The sequence below is a fragment of the Euleptes europaea genome, chromosome 2 (genome assembly GCF_029931775.1).
Source record: "Euleptes europaea isolate rEulEur1 chromosome 2, rEulEur1.hap1, whole genome shotgun sequence".
Classification (NCBI taxonomy): Eukaryota; Metazoa; Chordata; class Lepidosauria; order Squamata; family Sphaerodactylidae; genus Euleptes; species Euleptes europaea.
The window spans coordinates 35,506,444-35,521,122 of NC_079313.1; the positions used below are offsets into that span (position 1 = coordinate 35,506,444).

Consider the following 14,679-nt stretch of genomic DNA (forward strand, 5'->3'; position numbering starts at 1 on the left):
ACACTGAAGTAATAAGTGAAATATGTTTAATAAATATAGCCAGACGTTACTCATACTATACGTGTATAATAATTGGGTTTCGGGTCTGAACCCATAAACCGACATTCAGATCTTCTACTTCATGATTTCCCCAGACCTCTGCATAGTCTTATAACCTCTCCATTGCCTTTGTGATTTTGGATTACTCTGAAATCATAAAAAATTGATTTACTGATGCAGAATAGTTTAATATACTGTTAGAGTCATAAAGACACTTGCTCAAAGCTCAGCTCAGCCTTAGGGAAGCCATCATAGCCCTGCTTCAGTCTGTTTTCCACCTTTCTTTTTATATCAAAACATTTTTTTAAAAAACTATGTGGAACAGTTAAGTATTTTACAGTGCCATCGTATGCAGAATTGCTTCATTTTAAGTCCATTGAAGTAATTGTTGGTGGTTTGCCTACGATATTGATGTTGATGAATTTGTGAGCGCTACAAAATGTTAATAGTGTCAGGCGTGGGTAAAGACCAGCAAACCCCTCCCCCCGAATCCCAAATTATTCTATACCCCAAGTCTGACTCCCCACTTTTCTGCACAGATCTAGTTTTGAAAACTTAAGTGTATTCAGTTGCAATGGCAAAGATAAGGGACAGCATTTTATAGCATGATGGAAAAGAAACTCCATGAAAAAACCTGCAAAATCACAAATGTTGTAGGCTTAACCTCAGTTTACAAATCTTCATTTGGTTTCATACGTAATATAGCTGACTAATTTTCCTCTCACAAAGGCTCTTGTCTGTATATGTGTGTAAACCATCTTCCTAAATCCACACGACAATGTCAAAACAGACTCTGATGAGACAGGAAAGCGGATGTGACATCTTTCCTGCTTATGAGGAAAAATTGAAAGTATGTAGTTAAAAAGAAACAGGACTGTTGATTCGGGGGCAATTACAGGTAATGAGAAGGATAGGAATAGATCATTTCAATGACTTGGAATATTTTAGCTGAAATCAAGTCTCTCAGATTTCATTTTGCCCCTTCTGCCTTCATGCAGTGTTCCCAGTGGAGTAAGCAAGCTCAGGCACCAGGAGGAACCAGTGGGGAATCTTCTAAGCTTTATTTACATTCAAAAGGCTGATTCACTGGGGAGTGTGAGCTACAGAGGTGTAGGACACAGCACTAACAACTACACACACACACACACACTTTACATATTTACTTTACGAATGTGATTTCAGGCTGAGATCCAAGTCTCATGTTTGGACTTGCCAAAAATTATCAAGGAAATCCTGAATGATGTTCAGTATAAGTATACCTTCCATTAGATTAAGCATTTATGTTTCTATATTTAGGGGAATCAGGGGCTAAAGAAGCCCTTTTGTTGCAATTAATCTAAGAAAATATGGAAAAAATAGCACTTCATAAATATCCTTTGATTTGGAAGGGTTTGCCAAGTCCATAAAGGTTATACTGGCTAAGCTCAGTTCTATGTATGGAGGCTGCAGATTTTGCCACGAATGTGTTCAATGGTCAAACACACGGTGTTCAAAGGTGTCGACCAGATGTGAGTGAACAACCAGCCTGTTTGGTTTGTGCCAAACAGCCATGAAAGACTGCCAAACAAGTTTGCATCAGGCTTTTGCAAAAGGTGCATGCACAAAGACGTTGCCGATTCATACCAATTGGCAGTGCCACTAGGAAGATGAACAACAAAAGGCAGGATTTTATTCAAACACAGCATTTATTTATTACTGATTTATATGATTTGTGACTGATTTAATTGTCTATTTAAAAGATTGCAAAAAGCCATCTGTGCTGTACTGCATGGTTAGGAAAGAAGAAAGGGAAGGAACTTGCTGAACATCCATGAATGAGTTGACAAACAATTGAACCAATCATTGAAAAATCAGCTCCACTGTTTGTGACTGGTAAACATGATGTGAGCTGAACTGGTGAGCAGCTCTAGTCCTATACTTACTCCTGTCCAAGCTCATTGATTCCTATGGGCTTTGACTGGAATACCTGCACAGGATTGTACTGTTAGCCTTGAAAATAAAGTTGCTTAATTATTAACAATCTAAATGTTATTGCTGATTCTGATGCATCCTTGTGCTCCATGCATGATTCAACGATCCTTGTTTACCAGGAGAACCTCTATTTTCTAGTCTACCCCTTGTAGTATGACTGTCCCACTTTTATCCCTACTATGCCCAGGTAGGGCTGTCGATTCGGTTCATCCCAAAACGAAAAACAGCCACATTTCCCCTGATTCATCGGTTTTCAGTTCGGATGGAACCAAATTAAAAAAAAAGGCAGGAAAATGATGAGCTGAATTCAGCGAGTTTGGGGCGTGCCGAATAAATTTGGCAAATTCGGGGGCTCAGAATCAGCAGCATAACCATCAGTTACTATGCCCAGGTAGGGATGTCGATTCAGTTTGTCCCAAACCAAAAACCAGCCGAATTTCCCCTGATTCGGCGGTTTTCAGTTCGGATGGAACCAAATTAAAAAAAAAAAAGCGGGAAAACGACGAGCTGAATTCGGCGGGTTCGGGGCATGCCGAATAAATTTGGCAAATTCAGGGGCTCAGCATAACCGTCAGTTAGTAAGCAGCATTCTCCCGTGGCCAATGGTGGCCAAGCTGGGTCTTCTCCTGGCCAATCAGAGCAGGGATTCTCACTTTTGAAATGGCCAGGAGAAGAGTCTAAAAACTCCTGTCCCTCCCCTCCCGTCCCCTCCCATCCCGACTGTATTCATTGCCTTCCAATTTGGTGGTGGTGCTGTGAGAGATTCGATTCCTGACTGGGCTGAGCTGCTGGTGCTTACCGGAATAGGATTGGATTTACTTCTCCTTCATGATACTGCTGGAAGACATTCACACCGTTTGATTTTGGGGGGTTTTCTCTATACCTTTTCTCCTGTGTGTGTGTGGGGGGGAAACAGAGTCTGTGTGTGGTGGGGGGGAAGCCAAAGGGGACTTTCGCCAGTTCTGCCGAGGGGTGTGTGCCCGCTCACCTCTGCGGGAGTGTATGTTCTGCTTTTAAAGTTTTAAAGTTCAAAGTTGAGTTTGTGCGGCGGCTAGCGAGTCTCTCTCCACTCGGCACCCGGACCGCGCCTCCTCCTCCTTGTTCCCCCCCCCCTGTTTTTTCCTGTTTGGGGTTGAGCCGAGCCGTACTGGTTTGAGGGGGGGGGGCTTTGCCTGTTCTGCAGAGGGTGTGTGCCCACTCACCTCTGTGGGAGTGTGTGTTCTGCTTTTAAAGTTTTGAAGTTTAAAGTTGAGTCTGTGCGGCGGCTAGCGAGTCTCTCTCCGCTCGTGCCTCCTCCTCCTTGGTTTTTTCCTGTTTGGGGTTGAGCCGAGCCGTATTGGTTTGAGGGGGGGCTTTCGCCCGTTCTGCCTGGGGGTGTGTGCCCACTCGCCTCTGCGGGAGTGTGTGCTGTGCTCTGCTTTTGTTTTTTGCCCCTAGCCTGAGGTTGAGTGTGTTGGTGTGGCTTGCGTGAGTCTCTCCCCGGCGCCGCTCGGCACCCGCTCCTCCTCCTCCTTGGTTTTTTCCCCATTTGGGGCCAAGTTGTACTGATTTGAGAGGGGGGACCTTTATGGCTTTATTCCAATGAGGGAATGGAATAAGGATGCACATTAAGGATGAGGGGAACCCCTTCCGGGCCCCATAATTTCAGACCCCATAACTCAATCTTCACAAAACTTGGGGGTTCTTGCAAGAAGGGTCCCCTCAAGCTACGCTGAAATTTTGGGACCTCTACCTCAAAAAATGGATGTGATCAATACACAAACATGACCCAATATCTGTTGAATGTTGGAGGTTGTGTTTCTGTCTTTTGGCAAAACGGTATTAGACGTACCAGGCTTATTGCCTCAAAGAGCCAATGTTTGCAAGTTACCAGAGGAACCTTTACTATAGTAAGCAAACAATATCCCTGACCTACTGTCAAAACAATAAAGCCTGAACTGACCCTAGAAGCTAAAATGACTAAACTGAGGCTATCGTATTTTGGTCACGTCATGAGACGACAAGAGTCACTGGAAAAGACAGTCATGCTAGGAAAAGTTGAGGGTAGCCGGAAAAGAGGAAGACCCAACAAGAGATGGATTGACTCAATAAAGGAAGCCACAGCCTTCAGTTTGCAAGATCTGAGCAAGGCTGTCAAAGATACGACATTTTGGAGGACTTTCATTCATAGGGTTGCCATGAGTCGGAAGTGACTTGACGGCACTTAACACACACACACAGTCAAAACATGTGACAAACATATTAGTGACCTAGGGTTTGCAGTTCTCCAGATGCACATCAGCTTCCTTCTTTTAAAAAATTGAAAAGTCACTCCCCAAAGAATCACAGAAAAATAAAAACAGGATTCACTCCTGCCATGGTATAACCAGAAAGAAGGAACAATTCAGATGAAAAGACCAATTCACAAAAGGTCCACAAGGACTTTAGATAAGGTGTATTCTGGGTTTTCCAAGTGCATGTGGATCTACTTCAGATAAGGACTAAGGTGAACAAGGAGAGGAGACTTCAATCCCACACACATCCTCTTTGTGACCTGAATTGTTGCTGGGGAGATGGTATTAAGTCCTGTTTTTGGAAACTTATGTGTAGCCATCAGTAAACATACATTTACCCAACAGGCCAAATAGAAACACCCTAGGGCCATTTCAGATCAGGAAAATCATGCCGGGGGAAGATGTTTAAGACCCCTTCCTCCCTATGCTCCATGGTTCCAATCTAAATTGGGCCCACACACACCTGGAACGCATGACAATCCCAGTGCATGTCTGATCCAAAGTCTTCATGGCAGTCATGGCATTAAAGGTTAAACCCTGCAAGCTTAATTGCAACCAGAAGCAAATAGATGGCTGTATAATACAGAAATTATATGCATCTGGCATCCAACTGCCAGCAAAAGGTTGGCTGCAGTGTTTTACACCAAGTTTCCAAGTTATCTTGAATGAAGCCTCGCGTAGACACATAGAATTCAGCAATCCAGTCTAAGAACTGCTTTGTTAATCACTAATTCATGTTAATAACAATAGATAGTAGACTATTATGATTTTTCAGTACCAAATAAATAGTTTGCTTGCAACCATTACAAACAAAAATGCAGCCAAACTTTCTGGCCAGGATGTTACATTTGTTCTCCAAAGTTTTGCTCAATCTGTCTGTTGTCACTCTTAAAAATCAATGTTTTGGAGTTTCAAAAATCATCTCTCTATGTGCTCCATTTCATAAAAAGAATATTAGCAAGGACCTGAACTATCTGGGCCAACAGCTCCCTTAATTTAACAAAACCTTTTGTCAATGAGGCATTAATTGGATTGCGTTGCCTAGACAATATCAATATCAATCATTTATTGCGGTCAAAAGGCCAGTTCAGCACAGACTTTAAAAGTGTTGCCTAGGCAGATGTATTTTATTGGGAATGATGTAGCCACCAGACTGATCAATTTGTGTCTGAGCTTAGATTCAAATGGTGTAGCTGGCTTCAGGCAGGATCTGGATCCATTCCAGTAGTTACCCAAAGAATCAGCAAAGCAGCCAAATACAGTTTATCTAAATCTCCCAAATATAATTTCTTATTTAAACACCTCACATAATTCACAGACACATCCCAAATGAATCAAGATTCTTGAGACAACCCCACAGAATATAAGCATGCTAGTCTTGCAAGCCTAGATTCCACCGTAGTAACAATGCTGCTGTAGGAGAGGTCCAGCCTTGCTATTTTCTGTTGCAGATGCGGGACTGCGGTTGAGGAAGTGTGGCTTCCCTAAAACTACCTCACAAGTTCATGATTGAGGTGAGATTGAATGTAAAAGTTGCTAGTCTGCAGTTGAACCATTTAGCTAACATGCCACACTAACTTTTACATATTAAGGACCAGGCTAATCTGAGACAGTTGTAATACAGACAACCTGGTAGAATTACACAGCAATTGAGGCCAGACCCTCATGTTGTTGGATAGTGCGCTATTGTAATAACTTCCTTCTGGGATTTTCCTGACTGGTTGAGAAAACCCAGGAAGTGAATTGTTACAGTAGCACAATATGCAACTATATGCAAGTCCCTATATGGGTGCAGGACAAGGAAGTGAAAAATAATAATCAGGAGCAAATAGTCAGCCAACCCACCTTTTATCACTGTAGCATAAACCAGCTCCTTAGAGCTACTAAACATGTGTAATCATGTGCTGTCAAGTCACAACTGATTTATGGAGACCCCAGCTAGGAGCTTTCAAAGCAAGTGGAAAGCAGAAGTGGTTTGCTACTGCCTTCCTCTGCAGAGTCTTCTTTGGTGGTCTCCCTTCTAAGTAGTGACCCTGCTTAGCTTCTGAGATCTAGCCATACCATGCTGCCTTCCCTCCCTAGAGCTACTGAAATATTATGAGAAACCATTTACTTAAAAATAGCATATACACATTATTTGCTAATATAATGATTGAATCAAAGTTATCCTCTAAGATAGGTCAGTGATTATTCTATTTTAACCTTAAAACCATCATATGAGTTGCGTTAAGATGGTGAATTGCCAGAGGCTATCTAACCAGCCTTATGGTTGAGTGAATATGAACCCAGTCTGTGCTGATTAAGTCCATCATTAGGGATGTGTAAAACCTTAACAGATTTTGTTTGTCTGACTGAAATTTTAATAGTTTCCCTCAAAAATTTCTCAGATGTTTTGCCTCAGGAGGTGGCAAATTGCTTCATATTTTGCATCATGTGAAATCTGATGACACCTTAGGGGTGCATGGAAACCACACTGAGAAATATATCTCAAATTTTATGAGTACTCTTTCTACTTTCCTCAGAATATCTCACCTGTTTCACCTGAGGGAAAACCCTCACATTTATCCAATGCCATATCCACTGTCAGTTGTTGACTCGCCTAATGGCAGAAGGGGCATGGTAAAGTGGCCAAATATGCAGGGTGACAAATAAGGCTTTGGGTTTTATCCTTCCAATCACATAAAATGACAGTAGACATTTGGGCCTGATCCAAAGACATCTGAGTGCCCCTTGTAACATGAGGAGTGTTTGGCTTGGGCTCATATTGTTTACCATCTGGTGCCTCAGCACTGCTGTCGTCTCAGAAGACTGGATATTCCAACAGTTATCACATGCCCTGTTGTGAACACCAGGCTCCTGTTGGTGAACAATTATGCATGTAATTGGAGTCTGCAGCTGAAAGAGGAGATCTACATTCCAAGTGAAGAATTTGCCATCTGGCTGCTTGTGGCATGATATGCAATGGGCAGAGCCACAAGGTGAAATGTTTGTTTATCATACTAGTATTCTTCTCTTCTGTGGAAAAGCTCAGAGCAGATCTGGAGCAGTTTTCCACCCAGGTGCAGACCAGGTTGAGGCCTGTTTAAATTTAACAATGTAAAAGAATCATTATGGAGACCTCAGAGGTAAAACACATGCTTTTCATGCATAAGGACTCAGGATTAGTTTCTGGCATCTCCAGTTAAAAAACAAAACAAAAAAAAATTAGGCAACACACATCAGCCCTAAAACTTTGGGAACTTGCAGACAATATTGGGAATGCACATTAGAGTGAGCATTTCATGAGAAAGTGATCAAAAGCCAAACTAAACCGACCCCATTCTTTAATATAGTTACTATGCCTAATTCAAATAGGGAAATCAACTACATTTAAATTTAATGTGGGACTCCTCTATGTTCTTTGGTGCCTTACTGATTCAGTCTCATGATGGGGAGGGGAAGGAAGGAAAGAGTAATTTGGCAATATATGCCCACTGGAGAAACTGATCAACCAGAAGACTGTCAATGATTCTACCTAACAGGATACTCTAGTAGGCATTTTTACACATGACATTTTCACTTGCTATCACTGTATATATACAGAGAGAGAGAGAGAGAATGAGAGAGAGCGCACACACATAGGTCCTCTTTGAGTGAGCTGTTTCATTAACTGGTGCAGTACTGACTATCGGGCAGGGGGCAGAAGCAAAGATTTGATTGTACCTACTGGAAGACAGGCAGGCTGTGTGGATTGGGGAAAATAAAGACAAAGGCCCAAGGTTTTGCCTCCTTTCTCCCAAAATAGGCAGCCTCTGCAGGGGGTGACAGAGGCAGATATTTGAATGTATTAGCTGGTAGTCAGACAGAATCACAGATTGTGGAAATATAAAACAGAGGCTTGAATTTTGCCCTTCCCTGCTTTGCATAATAGCAGGGAGGATACTGGAGGAGTGTAAAGTTTTGTCCCACAACAGTAAACAAAAAACATACCTCAAAACAGTCAAAATCTGAGTGATGAGGAAGTATTAGATCACCTCTGTATGTTACAGAGATCCCCACAATCTTCCCTTGAGGATCTTAAAAAAAAGGGGGGGGGAAACACTCCAACTCAGAAGGACTTCCCTGTGCCCAATTTGCAAGTGAGAGTTTTAATGGTTTCTAATATCTCTATACTTTCTCCTATTTGACTGAAATTTGGCACACCGAATCTAATGCACAAGGGGTTCTTTCCATGAGATTCCCATCCCTGTTACATACATGGGAGGGAGTTATTGGCAGACACGTGTTTCCCATTGAAGCCAGAAATAACTGTTTTTATATATGTATTAATTTAAAAGTTGATTTTAATGTGTTTTTAAATGTTTGCTTCCTTAAGACCACTAATTGGGTGGAAAGGCAGGACAAAAAAGATTTAAATAAATAAATAAAAGAATAGTATGGAAAAATAAGAATGGGTTTAGTAACTATAAGATAAAATATTAAATAAAAACTAAGCATACATCTCAAGGTTAGGTGTTCCAGTGGCCTAACTCAGTATTAGTTACACCATGTGTGAATTTCAGTTTATGTGTGCCTTCAGACCCAGAAAAGCCAACTATCTTATATGAGGGTGGGGATGGGGGCTATTTTGTCGATAAATCCCCCCCCCAGCAAGTCTATTTTATTTCTAAAATCTATCTTTTAGTGCTTCATCTTTCACATCCAAAACCAGCTCCTCGTCAGCCTTCCTGTTTCCAAGAGTTGTCTCTGCCATCAAATATTATGACAAGTAGTTCCTGATGTTGAGAATCAGCCAACCACCCCCCTCACTGCCCTTTAAAAAACCCAACAACACTACTCTTCTTCTCAGAAAAGCCAACGTCTTTTATGTTAATTAATGGCTCAGCTATCAATTAGCCAAGGAAAAGTTGATCCTGATGGGACTTGACTGATGAGCCTTGGAGCATTTTTTAAAAAAGCCGTTCACAGCTATCAGAGCAACCTGCGTAGTGGATCATGGCATTGCCGTGAGAGCCAAGAGATGGATATGGAAGTTCACGACCGCTGCTTTTTACAGCTAAGTAGAGCACAGACAAGTACAGCAGGAAAGGACATCAGGAGAAAAAATGCTGCGAGATTGGATAAGAGAAGCAAGCCATTAGGAAGGGTAACCTGGCAGACAGTGCAACATTTATTTTAAAAGAGACGTGCCAGATTGTAAGCCTCTAGGTAATTGTGTTATGTCAAAAGTGTGGGGTTGGCTACAGTGATTAATAGGGTTGCCAGGTCCCTCTTTGCTAAAGGCGGGAGGTTTGGGGCAGAGCCTGAGGAGGGCGGGGTTTGGGGAGGGGAGGAACTCCAATCCCATAGAGTCCAATTGCCAGAGCGGCCATTTTCTCCAGGTGAACTGATCTCTATCGGCTGGAGATCAGTTGTAATAGCAGGAGATCTCCAGCTAGTACCTGGAGGTATTCTAGTGGCAACTCTAGTGATGAAAGAAAGGGGTTCTCATGGAGTACTGATCTTGTCCAATGTGTGATCAGGAAAATCATGTTTGTCAAGCAGTTAATACTAGCCCGCATGGTGTAGATGTTAGAGCACAAAACTAGGATCTGGGAGACCCGGATTCAAATCCCCACTCTGCCATGGAAGCTTACTGGATGACCTTGGGGCCAGTAACACACGCACAACCTCACCTATCTCAAAGGGTTATTGTGAGGGTAAAACTGAGGAAGAAAGGACTATGCTGCAAGTCATTTTGGTGTCCCATGGGGGTGGAAGTAGGACATAAATATCTAAATAAATAAATGCCCCAAGGTGCACAAAGTTGAAAGTGCTGACTCCACGGCGCTTTAACCATCAAGAAATAGCCCCTTGTATTTGGCTTTCCAAGTTCGTATCTGGTCTACCATGTTTGTTAACTTGTGCTCAGCTGTCGTTGTCATCCTAATTATTACTGCTAATATGTCAATTTGTATCCAGCAATAACAAATAGGGCTTCTAACCCCCCCCCAAAAAATAGTACAGGATAAGATCAGTAATACAACACAATAAAAACCACATCAATTAAACACCATAAAATCAAACAGAGCCTACCCTGAAATCAAACTAGCCATAAAATTCAATTAAACAATAGCAGAAAGCTTTAAATATGAAAATAATAACAGGGACCTTCAAAACCAATAAGAGATCCAGCATTAAGAAAATCAAGCCTGAAACATTTTTACCTGATGTCTAAAACCATACAGACTAGACATCGGGCTAAATGCTGAGGAGAAGAAGGGATTCCATAAACCCGGTGCTACCGTAAAGAAGGTCCTCTCTGATGCCCATCCACTTCATTTCAGATGGTTTACTGTGGCCTGCCAAGTTTTCAACACTTCCCCATGTTAAAAATACATTTTAAATTAGGACTTCATTGTTATTAACACTGCTTTCAATTGCAAATGAATTTTTAAACCTCTTTGCAGATATTTCAAAGCACAATGCTAATTTTGTATGAAAGGGAGCTGCTAAAAAAGCACCATCATTTCACAATTTGCATTTTTTTCAAGAACACCTTTTCTCTGTTTGCTCTCTAGGATTTGGAAAAGGCTGCAAGTACAGAAGTATTATAATTTTCACATCATGTAATGGAAAAACATTGTGTTCCTTTTACACAGGATTAAATTAACTTCACTAAAGGACAAAACATGTATTCCTGAGAGGAGCTGCAACTGTCAGACTATCCTAATCTCATTTGTATTATGAGATTCAGGACATGCACACAAAATTCTGGGGGCCTCTGCAGCCCACTGTATTATATTTTTACATAGGATTGCCAGCTCTGGTTGGGAAATACTTGGAGATATGGGGGGTGGAGCCTGAGGAGGGCAAGGTTTGGGGGAGGGGAGGGACTTCAGTGAGTTGTAATGCCATAGAGTCCACCTTCCAAAGGGGCCATTTTCTCCAGGTGAACTGATCTCTGTCGCCTGGAGAACAGTTGTCATTGCGGGAGATCTCCAGCAACTACCTGGAAGTTGGCAAACCTATAGCCATGCCACTTACATGATGGTGGCAATATTGGTGAAGTCGCTTAAAGGCCAACGATCTCCAGGCAGATGGCAAAACCAGGCTTACTTGAGGGCTGGACTCTGGCAATTCACAAATTCTCTATGAAAGCACCCAGAGCCAAGCTTATATTTTTTTTATTATACACAGATTTTTCCAAATTCTTTTTTTTTAAATCCCTCCCAAATACCTGTTCGCAATGAAAACCCAGAGCTAATTGACTAGAAATTGCTATAGATAGAAGTAAAGCCCAACCTTGTAGTAAAAAAAACGTATTGGTAGGAATATACATGGAGAAGATTGTTCCCATGGGTAGCTAAATAAGGTTTCTGAATCTTTTTTGAGATTTTGACCTGCTGAGTTCTTTTGTTTGTTTTTAAACCATTTGTATTTGAAAGTTCAGCCTCAAGCGCATGTTCTGTCTCCAAAGGTTCAATTGTCACTAGTAATACAATTTAAAAAATCCAAAGCAAGATCTGCCTGGACTATCAAAATTTTTCAGGGTCAAGCTGTCCACAACAGCCAGTATTTTCCCATGTTACTTTTGTCCTTTCAGTGGGTTCTGATACATCTAAGGCTAAAGGAAGACCGTGTTCTAATAGTTTCAGAGGAGTTGCTGTGCTATTATGTTGCAAACAAAATAAGAAAAACTCTTAGAGCACCTTAAATAATTCTAGCATAAGCTTTTGTGGACTACAGACAGTTTTTCAGAGGCATCTGGCAAATTAAGCAGTAGTCCATGAAATGTTATACTAAAATAATGAATTTGTTTTAAAGGTATTACAGGACTCTTATTTATTTGAAATAATTTCCCTGTCTTTTAAAAATCTAGTATCCTTCCTTAGATGTTGGGCATAGCCTGGAATATGTTGGGTTTTATTGTTTATTTAAGGTGATGCTATATCCTGTTGCTTTGCAAAATCTATGCATTAAAGGTCATGATACATTTTTCCATCCTGAACTTCCTCTGCTTATATAGAGACCAGAAATATGACTTATTTGCCACTTATTTGCCACTCAATGAGTGGCAAATCCACTTAGTTTTCCATCCTGAACTTCCTCTGCTTATATAGAGACCAGAAATATGACTTATTTGCCACTCAATAAGTGTGTATATGTGTATATGTATGTGTGAGTGTATGGAGCTCCCCCACAGTGTCCCCATATACACACTGAAGAACATATGGAACTCTGGAACAAGCTAACATTTAAGTGACAAAATTAGACGTGAGAACAGTAGTTTCATCAGTTTAAACATAGAACTGGCTCGGTTGTGTAGAAAGAGGGAGCACAAGATCAAATCTTGAAGGCAAAAGTGACACAGACCAGAGAGGAGCTGAATATCCCCCCCTTCTCAGGACTTATCGACCTGTACCACCCCATCCACAGGGGCATTTCTCTCAGCACAACCACGTGTTTTACTGGGGATGTACAACTGGATCCCTGAATAAGTTTTTTGGCTGAAAAAATAAGCTGAAGGGTAGAGGGTTTCTTTCTTCACCCTGTGTTAAAGTTTCTTCAGTAAGAAATGGGCCCCTGAGGCTGTGTTAAACCCCAGGATGGAAAGAAAAAAACAGGCCCAATGCACATCTCATTCCATCCCAAAGTTTCAAGTAGTCCAGAGGAGCTTTTTCCAATCAGGCCAACAGTGCAGGGAAGAAAAAATTTGAATCTCCTTTCCATAGTACCTCAACCAATATTGGGAGCTTCTGTGGCTCTATCAGCAGCTCAAATATGTGATCAAATGGAGTAGTGCTGGAGAGACTGTCGGGAAATAAACAGCATGTCAGGGAGAATTCTGCATGCCTCACCATTTTGCTTTCAAAACTGGACCTGCTGCCCCTTGGCTACATGATTGGGGGAGTTGTTTTAAACACATGGATTACCTATAGTCAAATTTTGGGAGGTTAGAGAAACCTAAAAATCACAGAATAAATATCTGTATCTTTAAGAAAAGTATACCACTGAGATCTCAAAAGACTATGTTGTGAGATCTTGGCAGCCACATTGGAGATTGCTAGGCAATCTACAACCAACATTGCTGAGGATTCCAGGCTTCAGTTAGTGTCACTCTCTCTCTCTCCCTCTCTCTCTCTGTGTGTGTGTGTGTGTGTGTGTGTGCACGCACGCACGCGCGTTGGGGGACACAGAGAATAAAAGATAAGAGGGAAGAAAGGTAAAAGTGGAGGGGAGAAGAGCAGAAAAGGCAAAATGGGAAAGTTGAAGCTGGGTGTAAGACAGAAAAGGGCGAGGAGGCAGAAGTGCTAGAGGAGGAACAGAAAAGGGTAGGTGGATGGGAGAGAAGGAAAGGGGAGAGGCTGCAGGCGTCTACTGAGGAGCATTTTTAAAGTATCTTTTTTATTAATGTGTGATTTTGCAGTACAGAAAATACAACGTCTGAACTGTGACGTGTTAGCTTCAAGAAACACTGAATATCTGAGGGGGGAAACCTAGAACCTTCCTTATTTCTGCAGTGGATAGTAAAGAAACATATAGACATCAGTGCCCCACTTAACAGCTTCTCCTCTCTTCCACTTGCCTACAATTTACACTTCATCGTAGCATAACGCTACATTAGTTCTGAAAACATATTGAAATATAAATAAGCCCTATCAAACCTAGGCAACCAGGAAGACCTTTGGGAGGGTAGGTTTATCCTAAATATAAGTATTTTATGTTAGATAGCATCTTACCATGGTATATCCAGCATATGTTTGTTTTTGTGTACTGTTTGCTTGAGCACCAATTACATTGTATGTTATTTCCATCCCTCCAGTTGACAACTGACCTGGCCTCCAATATCTTCACTACCATTGGCTCAGTAATATTGGTCTTGTTGCTGATCTTCCTGCTAGCAGGTGTAGTTTCAGTGGTCACTGCCAACAAACGGGCTACCCAAGGGACATACAGCCCCAGCCGCCAGGAGAAAGAGGGATCTCGAGTTGAGATGTGGGACATTGTACAGCCTCCTCCAATGGAAAGACTGATCTAGCAAGAACACCTAATGTATTTCTTATTTGGGGAAAAAAATCCAGCAGGAATGGCTTAGCAATGGTTGTTGTGAACAAGATGGAAGGATCCCTCTACAGAATGCCATGACTCTTACTGTTTAACCCAGAAATCTTGGCCAACTTTCAAAGTGCCATATTCAGTGTTCCATGAGCTTATAGAGATTTTTCAGATCCTCTTTCCTCTAGAGCAGCACCTCATGAGACATGATGGGTTGCTGTCAGAAAGCAAACTGAGAACACACACCATGTGAGTGGAAACACTTTCTGTGAGAGCACCAGCTTCTCTAGATCCCAGCATCAATGACCGAAGACCTCACTTTCTGAAAGCATTTGCTAGAGGAGAATTATTTATTGCACTGGAAATTTTAGCTTTAGCA

General features: G+C 41.7%; 1 protein-coding gene across 1 annotated transcript in view; it reads left to right on the forward strand.

Moving 5' to 3' along the window:
- The window catches only part of CRB1 (crumbs cell polarity complex component 1), a 168,632-nt gene extending 154,321 nt beyond the window's left edge, over positions 1-14,311 (forward strand). The window contains 2 exon segments of the mRNA XM_056867569.1: positions 11,529-11,534; positions 14,068-14,311. Coding sequence (XP_056723547.1) covers positions 11,529-11,534; positions 14,068-14,283 — 222 coding nt within the window. The 3' untranslated portion in view covers positions 14,284-14,311.
- Positions 14,312-14,679: the final 368 nt, after the last annotated feature.